The sequence below is a fragment of the Colias philodice genome, chromosome 6 (assembly GCF_061535455.1).
Source record: "Colias philodice isolate Cphi_HAF_F1 chromosome 6, ilColPhil1 Martin Lab GWU primary, whole genome shotgun sequence".
In the NCBI taxonomy this organism is placed as follows: Eukaryota; Metazoa; Arthropoda; class Insecta; order Lepidoptera; family Pieridae; genus Colias; species Colias philodice.
The window spans coordinates 8,949,063-8,963,216 of NC_143091.1; the positions used below are offsets into that span (position 1 = coordinate 8,949,063).

General features: G+C 32.9%; 2 protein-coding genes across 2 annotated transcripts; one reads left to right on the forward strand and one right to left on the reverse strand.

Moving 5' to 3' along the window:
- Window positions 1–807: 807 nt before the first annotated feature.
- Ctf4 (Chromosome transmission fidelity 4) lies at window positions 808–9,779 on the forward strand. Its single transcript, XM_089696638.1, has 16 exons — window positions 808–1,167; window positions 1,299–1,542; window positions 1,743–1,989; window positions 2,327–2,442; window positions 2,735–2,903; window positions 3,257–3,385; window positions 3,597–3,804; window positions 4,350–4,532; window positions 4,732–4,891; window positions 5,867–5,993; window positions 6,338–6,546; window positions 6,734–6,832; window positions 7,004–7,126; window positions 8,335–8,655; window positions 8,920–9,060; window positions 9,222–9,779. Exons 1-16 carry the CDS (start codon window positions 1,091–1,093, stop codon window positions 9,474–9,476), a joined length of 2,808 nt encoding a protein of 935 aa, XP_089552764.1. The 5' UTR covers window positions 808–1,090; the 3' UTR covers window positions 9,477–9,779.
- Window positions 9,724–13,728, reverse strand: LOC149487926 (mitochondrial enolase superfamily member 1-like). The gene is made up of 9 exons (XM_089696640.1): window positions 13,561–13,728; window positions 12,989–13,207; window positions 12,636–12,758; window positions 12,226–12,376; window positions 11,719–11,876; window positions 11,293–11,435; window positions 10,783–10,946; window positions 10,218–10,399; window positions 9,724–9,962 (listed from the first exon to the last, which is right to left on the reverse strand). The coding sequence occupies exons 1-9, from the start codon at window positions 13,657–13,659 to the stop codon at window positions 9,828–9,830; spliced, it is 1,374 nt and encodes a 457-aa protein (XP_089552766.1). The 5' UTR covers window positions 13,660–13,728; the 3' UTR covers window positions 9,724–9,827.
- Between the last annotated feature and the right edge of the window lie 426 nt (window positions 13,729–14,154).

The following is a 14,154-nucleotide window of genomic DNA, read 5'->3' on the forward strand; positions in this document are numbered from 1 at the left end:
ATCTACAAGAAAGTCCGCGATACCATATGTCCATCTTCAGTAGTTATGTTACTACAACCACTTTTTTACGTTTTCAAAGTAAATAGAAGTGCCGACAGTAATCAAACCATGTTATCCATACACATATATTAATCCTTATCCCATTAAATGATGTTTTATTATAGACTGTTTCAATACCAGCAACATACTTTTTAAATGAAAAGAATTGGATATTCCATTCAAAAGATATAACGAATTTTAAAAAGTGTCAATCTACAGAAAATAGTAGGTATACTGTTCGAGCAGGCCGTAGTGCGGGGGTCACGGAGGAATTCTACCAATATGCGTCTTGACGGAACACAGTGGGGTTTTGGTTGGTAGGAATCCGACATAACCCACGGCCCCTCCCCCGGAGGCCGTGGGTATCTATTCAGAAAGATTTCCCCACTAAAATAAAAAAAAGGCCGTAGTGCGGGACGGGGTAAAGGTGATTTTCATGTGATTAAAAATTAAACCTATAGTCCGACCTATAGTAGACTTTTCACTGTAACGATATCGCTATCTATGCGGGTGAAACCGCTGGGCATTGCTAGTTTTTAATAAAAATGTTTTTCTTAAGATCGGATTTTACCTCGAAAAATCGCTGGTGATTAAAGGTCCTACACAATAAAAAGTAATTAGGATTATCTATAAATAAAATATTGTGATGTAGTTAATAATAGAAAGAAAATTATTTATATACTCATTAAGTTTCGTCTGTAAATACCTTAATTTTTTATAGTGACCATTTGTTGTGTGCAGTGTGTGATGTGACATTGACACTTGACAGTGGCAAAATAAGTTTTCCCGCGAATATAATTTTGCCTTTCTTACAATCATAATTTATATTTTAATAATTTAATGACTATTGTCGTCAAAACTGAATAGTGAATACATAATAATTGTAACAGTAAATTTTAGTGTACAGATACTAATGGACGTAAAATTATATGAATTATTCCAATAAAAATATTATAAATTATAATTGAGGTATCTAGATTTTTGAAAATTATTGTAACATTGCTGGGATTAATATCTTAATTAAGTGATTTGAACGTCATATGTTTCTAAAATGAAAGTTGAAAGCAAACCGCTTCGTTATGCACATGCTGAGGGGCATACTGATGTGTGTTACAGTGAAGATGGCAGGTATAGTATTTTCATTAAATATGTAAAGCAATTGATTTAATTTGTGAAATAACTTATGAATTCAAATTCAAATTTTGGGCGTGTTTTTTGCAAACTTTATGTGTAGTACAAGTTCTCACAACTTATTTCAGACATATAATAACTTGTGGTCACGATGGAGATGTAAGAGTATGGGTGGATATTGAAGATGATGATCCCACATCACATTGTGTTGGAGAAAGTGCATTAGCAGTGTGTTTCAAAGATAAGAGATTGTATGTCGCGACAGATAATCATGCGGTGCAAGCATACACATTCCCTGCTTTTGATAAAGATGGTATTATTACGAGGTTTACTGCACCAGTTACACAGATTATGTCTTCGCTTAAGATTGAAGTAAGTTAGGACAAGTACCTATATTGTTTTGAGATTGAATAAATTTGATTAGAAAAAAATAGAACAAAAATTAATAAATTTATTTTAATCCATCAGGCCCCGGAATCACAGACACAATAGAAAATCTATCCCGATCGGGCCGTTCGGGGCTCAATGGGTTAAATTGCTAACCTAAATACCTACCTTCTTTTATATTTCAGGCCCTTGGCTGTACTTCAGAAAACATGGAAGCCAAAATCTGTAGCTTAGAGGGTGGCGCACCATTATTTGTTATGTCAGATCACAAAGGCCCAGTCTTGAGTATAGCAATATGTCCTCATATGAAATATGCAGCAACTGCTTGTGGCGATGGTGCTATGAGAGTTTGGGATATTGATACTCAGAAAATGGTCAAAGAAGTTTTATGTGTACCTAAAATTAATACTTTTTATGCAGCAAAGGTTTTATGTTAGTAAAATATTATACTTTTTATTTATACTTTACCTATTATTTATATTATTAATATTTTGTCAAATTATTACCTACAAATAGATTGTATAAAACAGAAGCAGACAACTGTCTATTGCCTTTCCCTTTATACTTCTTCCATTTTTGGGCTGAAATATTATAGAAACATAATTAGTTTATAAAATAATTTTATAAAAAATCACCTCTTTTTGTGCATGTGAATCTGAAGTCTGAAAGTCTTATATTTATTAATCAAACAGAGATAAAAGGTTGAGACCATAATAGGGCATCATGTATAGTTATTAGTTACTTATTAATGAATATTACTTTGTTATAGGTCGTATGGATTTTGAACCAACTGAGGGAAAACTTCTAGCATATCCTAATAATAAAGAAATAATTTTACTAGATTGTGATAGTTGGAGTCAAAGAATGACATTTAATCATAATTTGGTAAGTTCTATTTTAACATTTTAATTAAAAAAAATAGCTTACTGACAAAATAATTTTTAAAAATTAAATGACTGACTACAACGTTGCAATATAATTAATTAATTTAATAATTTTCTTTGTGAATGTTAACAATCTCTTGAACTACATAATATTATGTACTTTGATGTTTTATTCTTAAGCAATAATGTTTCCTATTCTATAAATATTGAATTAGTATGTTATAGAGACTACTAAAACAGATTTTCCAGGACTTCAAGTATATGCACCCAATAAAAAAATTATTATTTTTTAGATAAAATGTGCAATATCTCAATGTTTATTTTCACCATGTGGACAATATTTAGCTGGTAGCACAGTGGCTGGTCAGATAGCTGTGTGGGAAGTGCAAACTGGAACATGTATGGGAATTATTGAACATCCTACTTCGCATAATGTTTCCTCTATGGCCTGGAGCCCTAAAGGTAAAACCACACTAACAACAAATAAAATTTGTAATTAGATATAAGTAAAGGAAAGAATAAAGGCTTTATTTATTTATTTATTTATGGATGGATTGATGAATGTTTGTTATTCTTTCACATAAAAACTACTAAACCGATTACAACTGGTCAAGCCGCAAGCAGAAATCTAGTAAATATATAAAGAACTCATTGTTAGGTCAACATTCTTTAAAATCACACTCAAAATATAATCATGCAAATTGTAAAATGTTGGTAATATTTCCTCTTTCTAGCTGCTGATTTGAAATATTAAATAGGAGCTATTTTAAAACTATGTTTTCCAAATAACATGAACATTTGATTCCTTTATACAGGTAATGGAGTATTAGTATACTGTGATGTTGCTGGTCAACTGGGAATGCTAGTTAATTGTTATGGCAAAGATAGCTCGAAAATGGGCGATGCAGAATCTGAGGATATTGAAACAGTAGAAAGAATGGATGGTAAGGAATTTAAATAACCATAAATACACATAATATGTTTCTGATTTTTCATTAAAATCTTGCGCAGTAAGTGTATAAAGTGCTTTTTTGGTCAAAATGTGTGTGTGTTATTTAGAAAAGGCTTTATTAATAAATAATACTGTAAATATTCTTCAGTATAAATCACATTCATTACATTTCCAAACTGCTAAATTCAGCACAATAATTTCAGATAACGACGAAATTGTCGACGACCTGATTCAAAACTACGAAAGCGATGACGACAATGCAATATCACTGGAGAAGATAAAGAATGATACACTCGGTTTGGTAGAGGATTCTCGACCAGAGTCTCGAGTGACGGTGGCTGCTGCGGCATCTACTGTTCCTCCGCAACCTCCGTTCCAACCTTCGTCTACACCTGCACACCTTGAACATAGGTAAAGGTCACCTTTTAGAGTTTCTTACCTCTGTTTTAAAAAAATTGGTTGCCTGTAAAGTCGGTATACGGGCGAAAGTTTTACGTGACAACGACTTTTTATGTCTGTCTCTCTCGCTCTTAGGCGGGCTAACCATGCCCGCGTGCCTCTCACTCGCTCTCATTGTGAGCGCATAACGTGAGCGGAGCGTAACGCAGTTTCTTGAAGTGTCACCCGGCAAACCAATTTATAAGACGTTGTCACGTCAAAAGTAATTTTAATATTTTGTCTTTTGCCTGCCTCATATTATATTTATTTTAGTGCAATGAAGGAGTTTTTGTTCCTAGATAATTTATAAAAAAAGCAATCCCAGGTTCAATGTAAGGTTATTTGAATTTCCATTTATTTCAATTAAATCAAATGTTGAAAACATTGTTATGTATTTGTAAGTTTGTAGTGCTGGGGAAGGTGTCAATTATTATCATCAAGGTTAGACACAAGTTTAAATAAAATTTTCATATAATTATATTGAAAAACAGATGGTAAAATTTACTTATGCATTCCAGATACATGTGCTGGAATGATGTTGGTATAGTGCGCTGCCATTCTGGAGAAAATGGAGAATCCACAATTGATGTGGAATTCCATGATTCCAATCTGCATCATGGAATACATTTGAATAATTATTTGAATCACACCATGGCCAGTCTGTCTAGTAATGTACTGGCTTTGGCATGTGAAACACCTAGGTAAGATTTTAGTCATATCTAAGGACTGCATTTTTTACAAATATGTAGGTAGGTTTTACATTTTTCCTGCCAAGTGATTTTTTTTTTGTTGAATGTCACTTGTTTCTCTAATTTTTTGGCTAATAATTAATTATTATACAACATTACATGAATTGTTAACTGTAACTTCTACCTTTCTTACATAAAATGTATTTTCCAGTAAACTAGTATGCATATCGCTAGTGGGTAGCAGTAAGGAATGGAGTGTATCCTTACCTGATACTGAGGAAATATTATGTGTGTCGGCAGCTGGCCTTGTTGCCTGTGCTACGAATGCGAGATTATTGAGAATCTTCACGCCTTTGGGAACTCAGAGACAGGTGATAATTTATTAATATGTCTATTAAAATTGAATACATTAAGATGTTAAACATGCATTCATATTAACTGCTTATGAATATGTTTGTCAGTGTTGTGCAGTATGTTAAACTTAAACAGCAGTACATTTTATACAAAAACGTAAAGTACGTTAATTTTTATCCAATACTAGCAATGGCCTGCAGTTTCACCCGCATAGATAGTGATATCGTGACAGTGAAAAGTCAACTATAGGTCGGACTATAGGTTTAATTTTTAATCACATGAAAATCACCTTTACCCCGTCCCGCACTACGGCCTGCTCATTGTATTGAACAGTATGTTACATACCTACTATTTTCTGTAGATTGACACTTTTAAAAATTCGTTATATCTTTTGAATGGAATATCCAATTTTTTTCATTTAAAAAGTATTTTGCTGGTATTGAAACAGTCTATAATAAAACATCATTTAATGGGATAAGGATTAATATATGTGTATGGATAACATGGTTTGATTACTGTCGGCACTTCTATTTACTTTGAAAACGTAAAAAAGTTGTTGTAGTAACATAACTACTGAAGATGGACATATGGTATCGCGGACTTTCTTGTAGATATTGATCCATTCTATGATACCGTAGAACATTTTTTTGTTCTATCTTCAATCGATTCCGCAGCGCACGCGATGACAGAAGTTTTATTGAGGAATTTTTTACACCTTGGGTTACATTATTGCATTTTTGGTAAGGAACTCTAATTTTTTTCAAAATGCAATATAGCCTATGTTGCTCAGTGAAGATGCAGCTTTCTAATGGTGAAAGAATTTTTGAAATCGGTCCAGTAGTTTATGCGTGAAAACCATACATACATAATTACAAACTTTTCCTCTTTATAATATTAGTATAGATAATATTATGATGTGATATATTTTTAGTTCATGAATAATAAAACATTTTTTCGCCAAAACATTGTAACAAGGTATATTTAAATTTTAGGTGCTATCATTATCAGGCCCGGTGGTAGCTCTAGCAGGTTTTAACACAACAGTATTTGTGGTGTATCATCATACTGACCCTGGGCAGTCTGATCAGCATCTAGCTATGGATATTATTGCATTTAATGGTAAGATATTCTTATTACTATGTGAATACTTTTTTTAAGGGTTGATTACATTTTGTAAATAGTCTATTTTGGTGATGTCAATAATATTAAAAGTTACTAGACAAAAATTTCAGCTAAGCACTTTGCATTTTTTGTATATTTTCTCTGTATAGTTCATATTTCAATTAGGTGTGCAATAAAAAATTATCTATTCTAAACTGACTGGCTACAAAAACACTTATTTGTTAGTTGTAAATAGATGTCGCAGCATGAATATGTTGTTTGTGTTATTTTATTAATAAATTACCTAGATGATACTGAAATTTAATAATTGTTTTGTTCCAACCGAAATTGATAACTTGCAGGACGGCAAGTACGCAGCAAAACAGTCCTTATGCCCCTCACACCAGGGTCGAAACTCGCTTGGCTCGGTACATCAGACGTAGGTTCACCATGCACTTGTGATAGTACGGGATTGATCAGATTATATGACGTCACGAGTGGAGTGTGGATGCCGATATGCGATACGAGTAATCATTCTAAGGGATTGTCTGACACGTGGTTTATTGTTTCGGTAAGCATGTATTAGAATGTAAATGTGAAAATATCAAGAAACATTTTAACAGGCTATTTATTCAAAAAAGAAAAAAAAAGCTTTGAAATTAATACTCGCTTTCCCACATTTAACATTATTTTATAGTTGCTCTTAAATATACGTTATATTGAAAATTTATATATTTTATGTTATTTATTGTTTGTAGGTAAATGAGCAAACACAAAAAGTATGCGCTATATTGTGCAGAGGTGCGTCATTCCCGCTGACTGCGCCGAAACCAATAGTGGCTGAATTACCGATACAGGTGACTATATAGTATTTCTTATCTTTCTAAATGTCTATAATAATAATTTATCTATATTATTTTATCGTTAAAAAGTGAGTATAATATACACTCATACATTTTGCTATCTAATAAGCATATTATAAAAACAAGTGAAAACTAAGAATGAAGTTTATTATAAATCTATTTCAGATCCCCTTATGTGAGTTGGATAGTGAAAAAAGTCAGTATGAAGAACAACTGGTTCGTTGGGCGCACACTACTTCTGAAGTGGATGTTAAGGTTGCTAGAGAAACTGCACTCAAATTGTTTGCTGTAAGTTGATTTTCCATAAAAACATATCTTATGGGCATAAAAAATTTACAACCGCAATACAGTGATATTAGAGATTACATCCAAAACTTCCTGCTGTGGCAGACGTTGTTCTGCTCTTTAACGTTTTTTCTGCCTCTTTAACGTTTTTTCTCTCCATACTATCAATCCTTGTGCTTTAACAAAAATGTAAAAAAAATACCCGAATTGGTCGTATTGGTCTCTTCTCGAGTTTTACGCTTCGCAAACCATTTGGCGATACATTTTTATTTACATGGATAGTTTGTATTGATTTAACCCGTGACGTGTCATACGCACAGCGGGTGTGCGTAACTCAATTGGTACTGTAGCGTCCTGCGCACGCGGCCCGTGACATTGAAGGTCATCAGTAGGGACTTACAAGTGAATGTTTCCAGTATAAAAAATATTTCTCTATGCCTTAAACATTTATAATTCGAATCGACACGACTCCGAGACAGGCAATAGAGACCAAAACCACAAAATAAAAAAAAAAAGTGAATCATTGATTGAGTTGCGTCATCGGCCATAGTTTGTGACATTTGTCTTGTTCAACGAATATTTGGATTGTGAATTATGCCGAGAGGAATAATTAGATGAGTGATAATTGAGACGTATATTACTGGAAATTTTACGTAGAATACGTTTATGATATTGGTTTTAGGGATATTTGAAGAATACTCAGTGAAAAAGTGTCTCAACTTTTCAGTGCGGAAGACGCAAAATGGCGCTTTTTTTCTTGTTTGTGAATAATGGAGATTTGTTATTATTCATAGTGAAATACGTTGTGTTAAATGTGTGAAAATATAAGTGAATGTATTTGGCAATCGTGTAGTGATATGAAAACGTGAATATGATCATTTGATGACTCAGCATTATCATGTAAGTGTTAGTATGTAAGCAATTAAAATTAAAACAAAAGAAAATCAATTTTTTATAATTTTATAGAAAAAATATATCGTCATGATTACATTTTTATGCTATAACTAGTTTCTTCCTCTTTCCAAAAATATATCATACATGGCATATAATTATAGAACAATAGGGTAAATAAAATTTTCAAACTCGGTAGTCATAAAAAAGCTAGATTTCGTGAACTCCCTTGACACTATCGGGATCGGTGCCGGCTGTGCGCCGGACGCGTAACGGGTTAAATTGCAATTCAATGAATTTCAATATTTTTTTTTATTCAGCTTGCATGTCGCAGCGAAATAGAACAGAGAGCATTAGAACTTATGGAGCTACTCAAAGATGACCGCCTCCTTCCACTAGCCGCTAAATACGCGTCTCGTCTTGGCCGAATGCATTTGGCCGACAAATTGTCCAATCTGGCCGACACGTGGGAGCGAGATGCCGACAGGTTGAATGTCGCTCAAAATTCGCACTTCCAAGAATTAGACACCCAAGAAACGTATGACGTCACGAGCACGGAACAGGATTTGAATGCTAGTCTTATTTTGCCGCAAAAGACCGTTAAGAAGAAAGTTGAAACTGTCACACCTATAAAACCAGTTGTAAGTGTTTCAAAGTTTGTTTTCTTTATAAAGTAACTACTAAGTCAACTCCCACCATTAAATTGCTTTAGTTTGTATCTCATAATAAAAAATTACTCGAATTTGACGGTACTTTTTTGTCTTAAAAAGCTCATACAGTGGATTTTAACAAAAAAGAAAGGTGCGTGAAAATGTGTTTATGAACATTTTTCATTCCTATGTTTTCATTTGAAAGACTCAGCTATATAGTAAAGCTCTTAATTAATTGATATTTTTTTCATATAGCCAATAAAATCATCACCGGGCGGTGCTCGGAACCCATTCAAAAAGCAACAGGATTCATCGAAAACCGTGCAAAGTCCACTTGCTTTAACTGAACGTACTTTAGTGGAAGTACATTCCACAGCCGAAACTGAAAATGATGATGTAAGTTTACAAGTTTTCATTATACAGTATATGTAAATAGATTTTTTATTTTTTTAATGTTGGTATGAGGAAATTTCTTTTATTCAATTATTTTATTTAAACATAAATGAAGTTAAACTATCCAAATAATAGGCTTTATAAAAATATATATTTTCTTGCAGCCACTAAAACCGTTAGAAGGGGAAACATTCGTAGATTGGTTTTCACGAAACAAATCAGCTTTAGAACAGCGGAATCCTGAACTAACGCCCTCTGAATTAACTCGGCAAAGTATAAGGACGTTTAAGAGTTCGCAAAGTAAACCCACGGAGAGTAGTCAGAAGCGAAAACTAGACGAAAGTATGGAAGAGACACCAGTTACGAACGCACCAAAACAATCCAAACTAAGTGCCTTTGCTTTCCAGAAGAAAAATTAAGTGGTATTTATAATTTGAGTACCTATCAAAAATATAATTAATAAGGTTTTCCGAACAGAACTGAAATAATTTAGTGTTTGAATATTTGAGGTTTTACAAATTAGAGCAAGCAAGTCAAGTGATAACATTGTAAGTTTGTAACTATGATGTGCAAATGTTTTTTTTTATCAGTAAGTAATGTTTTTGAGAGTGACATTAACTCGTAAGTGTTATCATGTTAATTAGCTGTTTGTTTTAGATACGGATAAATGGAAATGAAAGTTTTTATTGGTATGACTGTTTAATTAATTTTTGTACTTTACACTTTATGTACATAGCAGTAAGTGATAAGTCGTAATAAAAAGTAAAACTTTAAGGGTTCACTAATTCTGCTTCATCAGGAGCAGGGAATATTCCTTCTTTGATCATTTTCTTCCATTCACTGCCGTGGGGGTAAGAGAATTTCTCCAATGTACCGGGCAAAAATTGAGTACTGTAGCCAGGCAACTGAAATAAATAAACATAATTAACGTGAGCGGAAAACTACATGCGGCAGCACAATTTTTTATTATCTGTGTAATTTTTACCGTGAAGTGATATTTATTTGCAATTAGGGATATTTCATATACTTAAATACTCCACGACCATGATTTCCAGTTAAAATAGAGTAAAAATAAGCGTTCCTGGTTAATATTTAAATTCATGGCAAAGCAGTGTTTTTACAGAAAAATATATTTAAAAGTAATAAAGTAAATAAGCAACCTTAGGAGCCATATATCTCGCGTTAACAACCACACACGGATCAACAAAGTGTTCGTGTTGTTGATCGACATACTCTATGAGACGACCCTCCATAGTTCCCGACAGGCTCGCGTAGTCCCAGAACTGTAGATGTTGGACCATTTCACATAAACCCACCCCACCCGCGTGTGGACACACCTTTACTGTGACAAAATAAACGATAATATAAAAAAATGGATTATTATGAAAAATAAATATATTGGTGTATTTTACGTGTTTTTGAGTAGGTAAATAAATCACATAATATGTAAAATAACGGATAGAATTTACCGAGCACATTGATAATATTGACTATAATCAATATGCAAATAAGCAAAAATAAACCAACTCATAAGCAAATTACTGGGGTAAAGTTTAATTACTTGTTTAGAAGTAAAGTAAAGTAATGTTACTTTCTATTGTAATTTTCCAGTGACCTCATGTTTCTTTCTTCATTATTCGAATTGTTTCTACATTATTAACTATTTTTTTTATATAGCATTATGTCATAATTTTTTTTCTATATTCTATAAAAAATTATGTATACCTCCCAATTTTTCCGCCATGAGATAAACCGAGAGGATCTCGTTAATGCCTCCGATTCTAGCGGAGTCGATCTGACAGAACTGCATGCCGCCGCTCTGTAGGAACTGCTTGAACATCACGCGGTTTGCGCACATCTCGCCGGTCGCAACGCCTATACCGTATGGCCTGCAAACCGTATTTGTATATAGTTCAAATTAATTTACAAGAAATTAAATAATGTTGTATAGTATGTTTTAGTGGGTTGGATTTTGGTATCATTAAATTTGTGGTACGATTTAAGCATCGCATCGTAATAAGATTCTATGGTGTCACATAAAGTACATTATCAAAAAATGCAGTTCTAGCGGTTTTGTTTATTTGATAGGTACATTAATTACAATTTGCACCTTATTTCACAGCAGAAATATAGCTCAGAGCCAATATTTGCTCATGAAAAATCTGCCCAATAGACGCGTAGGCAGAGTTTTGTTTCAAACGTACGTCTTGTTTTAATACCATAAAAATGAATTACTTCAACGCTTTCGAAATGGCCGCGTGTCCAAGAACATCATCAGGTGATGTTGGCTCTTCTATCCACATGGGTTTGAGGTGAGCTAGCTTCTTCATCCATTCGATGGCTTCGTCCACACTCCATGCTTGGTTCGCATCTACCATCTGTTGAGAATATTATCAAGTTTATGTGTGGATATGATGAGTTATGTTCTACTGATATATATGTATGACTTAATAATGTACCACAAAAAGTTCGCGATCCGAACCTGACATACGACCAACGACCAATGTCCATACAATCCTTTTGGTTTATATTATAGAAAAAATATTTAAGATAGATTTGCTTCTATTCTAGGAACACCCAAGATTATTTCCTACATTTTTTTCTTCGATATTGTGTCGAATTTATTTGATTGGAATACTATACAAAGCCACAAGTGCTCACCAAAACCTTATCATCTCCGATACATTTCCGGACGACGGTTGCTCGTCTAAGATCGTCTTCGACATTGCATCCAACTTTTACTTTAAAGTGATTGAATCCAAGGCTCAAATATTTGTGGCATAATTCCTTTACCAATTCATCACTGTATCCTAACCAACCTGTAACATAAATACGCATTACACTATTATATTTTAGTTCTTGTTCTTTGGATGTTAGTTAATAATTATTGTACTTGAATAATTTGTTTGTTATATTGTTGTATAATCTGGTTGGAAACTAATAAAATAAAAATAAATAAAATAAAATTGGTAATAATGACTTGGCATAGTTTTAATTATTTCATCATTTGTTTATTGTTCTTTACGAGAAGTGAAAATGAGATCTTGTACCTTATATTTTACATTATAACTAATAATAACTAATTATTACCGTATATTTTTGCATTATAACTAATTATAACATAAAGTTCGCGTGTAATCATAATATGTAATATAAAAATAAACTTGCCAACTTGGGTGGTGTATGCAGGGTATCCATTTTCTTCTAAGAATATGACCCTCCCTTCTTTACCAGCCTTCTTAGCTTTTAAAAGTTCGATGGCTTCTTTCTTCGTTATAACATCTGTTATGTAACGAAAGTCAATTGTAGAAACCAACTCCTGTAAAGACGAATTAAATACATATGTATTTACAAAACCCAACTCATAAAAACAACTGATAACATAGAGTATGATAGTGTATCACCATAATTTTACGACTTTTTTTATTGAAATGCTATCAAATTATCAACAAAACTTAAAAATATTTAGAATATAGGTATCGTAAGCACATGCGTCAGTAATTGTTTCAAAGATGTTCAAGGCTTTTTGATCTAGGTAAAATATATTGGAAGTATAATATCAGGAGTAAAACACTCACTTCAGGCTCCAAGTTGACTAGTAATTTCCATAAAGGCTTATTTTCAATTCTTGCCCATAAGTCCCACAAGGAATTGAGTATAGCAGCGGCTGCTAAGTGCGCAACACCTTTTTCTGGTCCAATCTAGAAATTAAATAATAACTCGTCTAATGTACATTATACCTTCATGAATTTTAATATAATTGAGATGATGATTTCGAAAAGTGATACTTACTCTTATTGATTTGCAATTTGCAAATCGATAAGTTATTAATAAGGTGAAATCATCTCATTTTATGAATAGGCCACATTGCTCTTTGTCTTATTGTAATTTCCCCATCTTTTTTAATTATTATTTATATAGTATCTCTTACCCATCTCATCTGAGAATCATTAGTAATGGTCCTCCAGAAGCTAGCGAAATCCGCAAAAATATCAGCCGCATTTTGTCCAATGATGAATCTTTTAAGAGACCTTATTGCTAGGACTATTATCTCTGTTCCTCGACCACACGTGAAGGTCAAGCCGAAGCCCTGCTTGCCGTTTTCCGTAGTGGTTGTTACATATGCGCAGGAGTAGTTGGGATCCGTATGCTGTATAAAATCACGAATTATTATTATATGAGCAACGTCGGGTAGCGTTTTTCTTAGGTTTTTCTGCATACATTTTTTTAACACAACAAGTTTATTAAGTCAATTAAATTATGTTTGTTCAAACGAAAACTAATTTATAAAATCAAACAGTGTTAATGATGTACCATTGGAAAGGGTATTATTTGATTTAAAAACACAAAGTAACACTACTTTGTCTAAGAATTAATTAAATAAGTATTTAGCTAAGCATGGCGTATAGGTACTTAATTGAAGGTAGTTTTCATTTTTAAGTAGGTAATATCAAAAACATAACTAATAAATACTGGCAAGATTTCATAAAAAATAGAACTTACTAAAGCATCGGATCCATGGCCCCCCAGAGAAGTTGGAAACCTTACGTCTTTCACATCGAGATTAATAATTTTCAAACCCTTTTTATTTGGAAACGGCATTTTACCCAGCAAGCGAACCGGCTCTCTTGAAAGATTTAAGTGAACTAATAATATAATGAACCCACCATTAACTTGGTTTGTTCTTCAGATAATAATACTATTATAAACGTTTTGCTTTGCCCTCTAGTTTAATCAGTAGACAATATTTACCATTTTGATGCATAATAATTATAGATAAGGCATATTGTGTACGATATAAAAAAAATATATTATACTAGCAATGCCCTGCGGTTTCACCCGCATAGATAGCGATATCGTTACAGTGAAAAGTCTACTATAGGTCGGACTATAGGTTTAATTTTTAATCTCATGAAAATCACTGTATCAATGTAGCAATAAGGCCGCCTATTGTGCAAAATTTCTGTACCTCATTAATTTGTATCTACCACATTTCCTATATTGTTTTGTACAATGAAGTGTTATAAATAAAATAAATAAAAAATCACCTTTACCCCGTCCCGCACTACGGCCTTTTTTTTCTTTTTTTTGTTTTAG

What these genes read in the sequence shown, in the direction of transcription:
- Ctf4 (XM_089696638.1), top strand. Translation starts at nt 1,091, where the DNA reads ATGAAAGTTGAAAGCAAACCGCTTCGTTATGCACATGCTGAGGGGCAT. An exon ending in AACAGTAGAAAGAATGGATG is followed by an intron (nt 3,386 to 3,596) that starts GTAAGGAATTTA and finishes CAATAATTTCAG; the next exon opens with ATAACGACGAAATTGTCGAC. An exon ending in TCACACCTATAAAACCAGTT is followed by an intron (nt 8,656 to 8,919) that starts GTAAGTGTTTCA and finishes TTTTTCATATAG; the next exon opens with CCAATAAAATCATCACCGGG.
- LOC149487926 (XM_089696640.1), bottom strand. Translation starts at nt 13,659, where the DNA reads ATGCCGTTTCCAAATAAAAAGGGTTTGAAAATTATTAATCTCGATGTG. An exon ending in GCCATGGATCCGATGCTTTA is followed by an intron (nt 13,208 to 13,560) that starts GTAAGTTCTATT and finishes GATTTTATACAG; the next exon opens with CATACGGATCCCAACTACTC. An exon ending in TGCATACACCACCCAAGTTG is followed by an intron (nt 11,877 to 12,225) that starts GCAAGTTTATTT and finishes TTTATGTTACAG; the next exon opens with GTTGGTTAGGATACAGTGAT.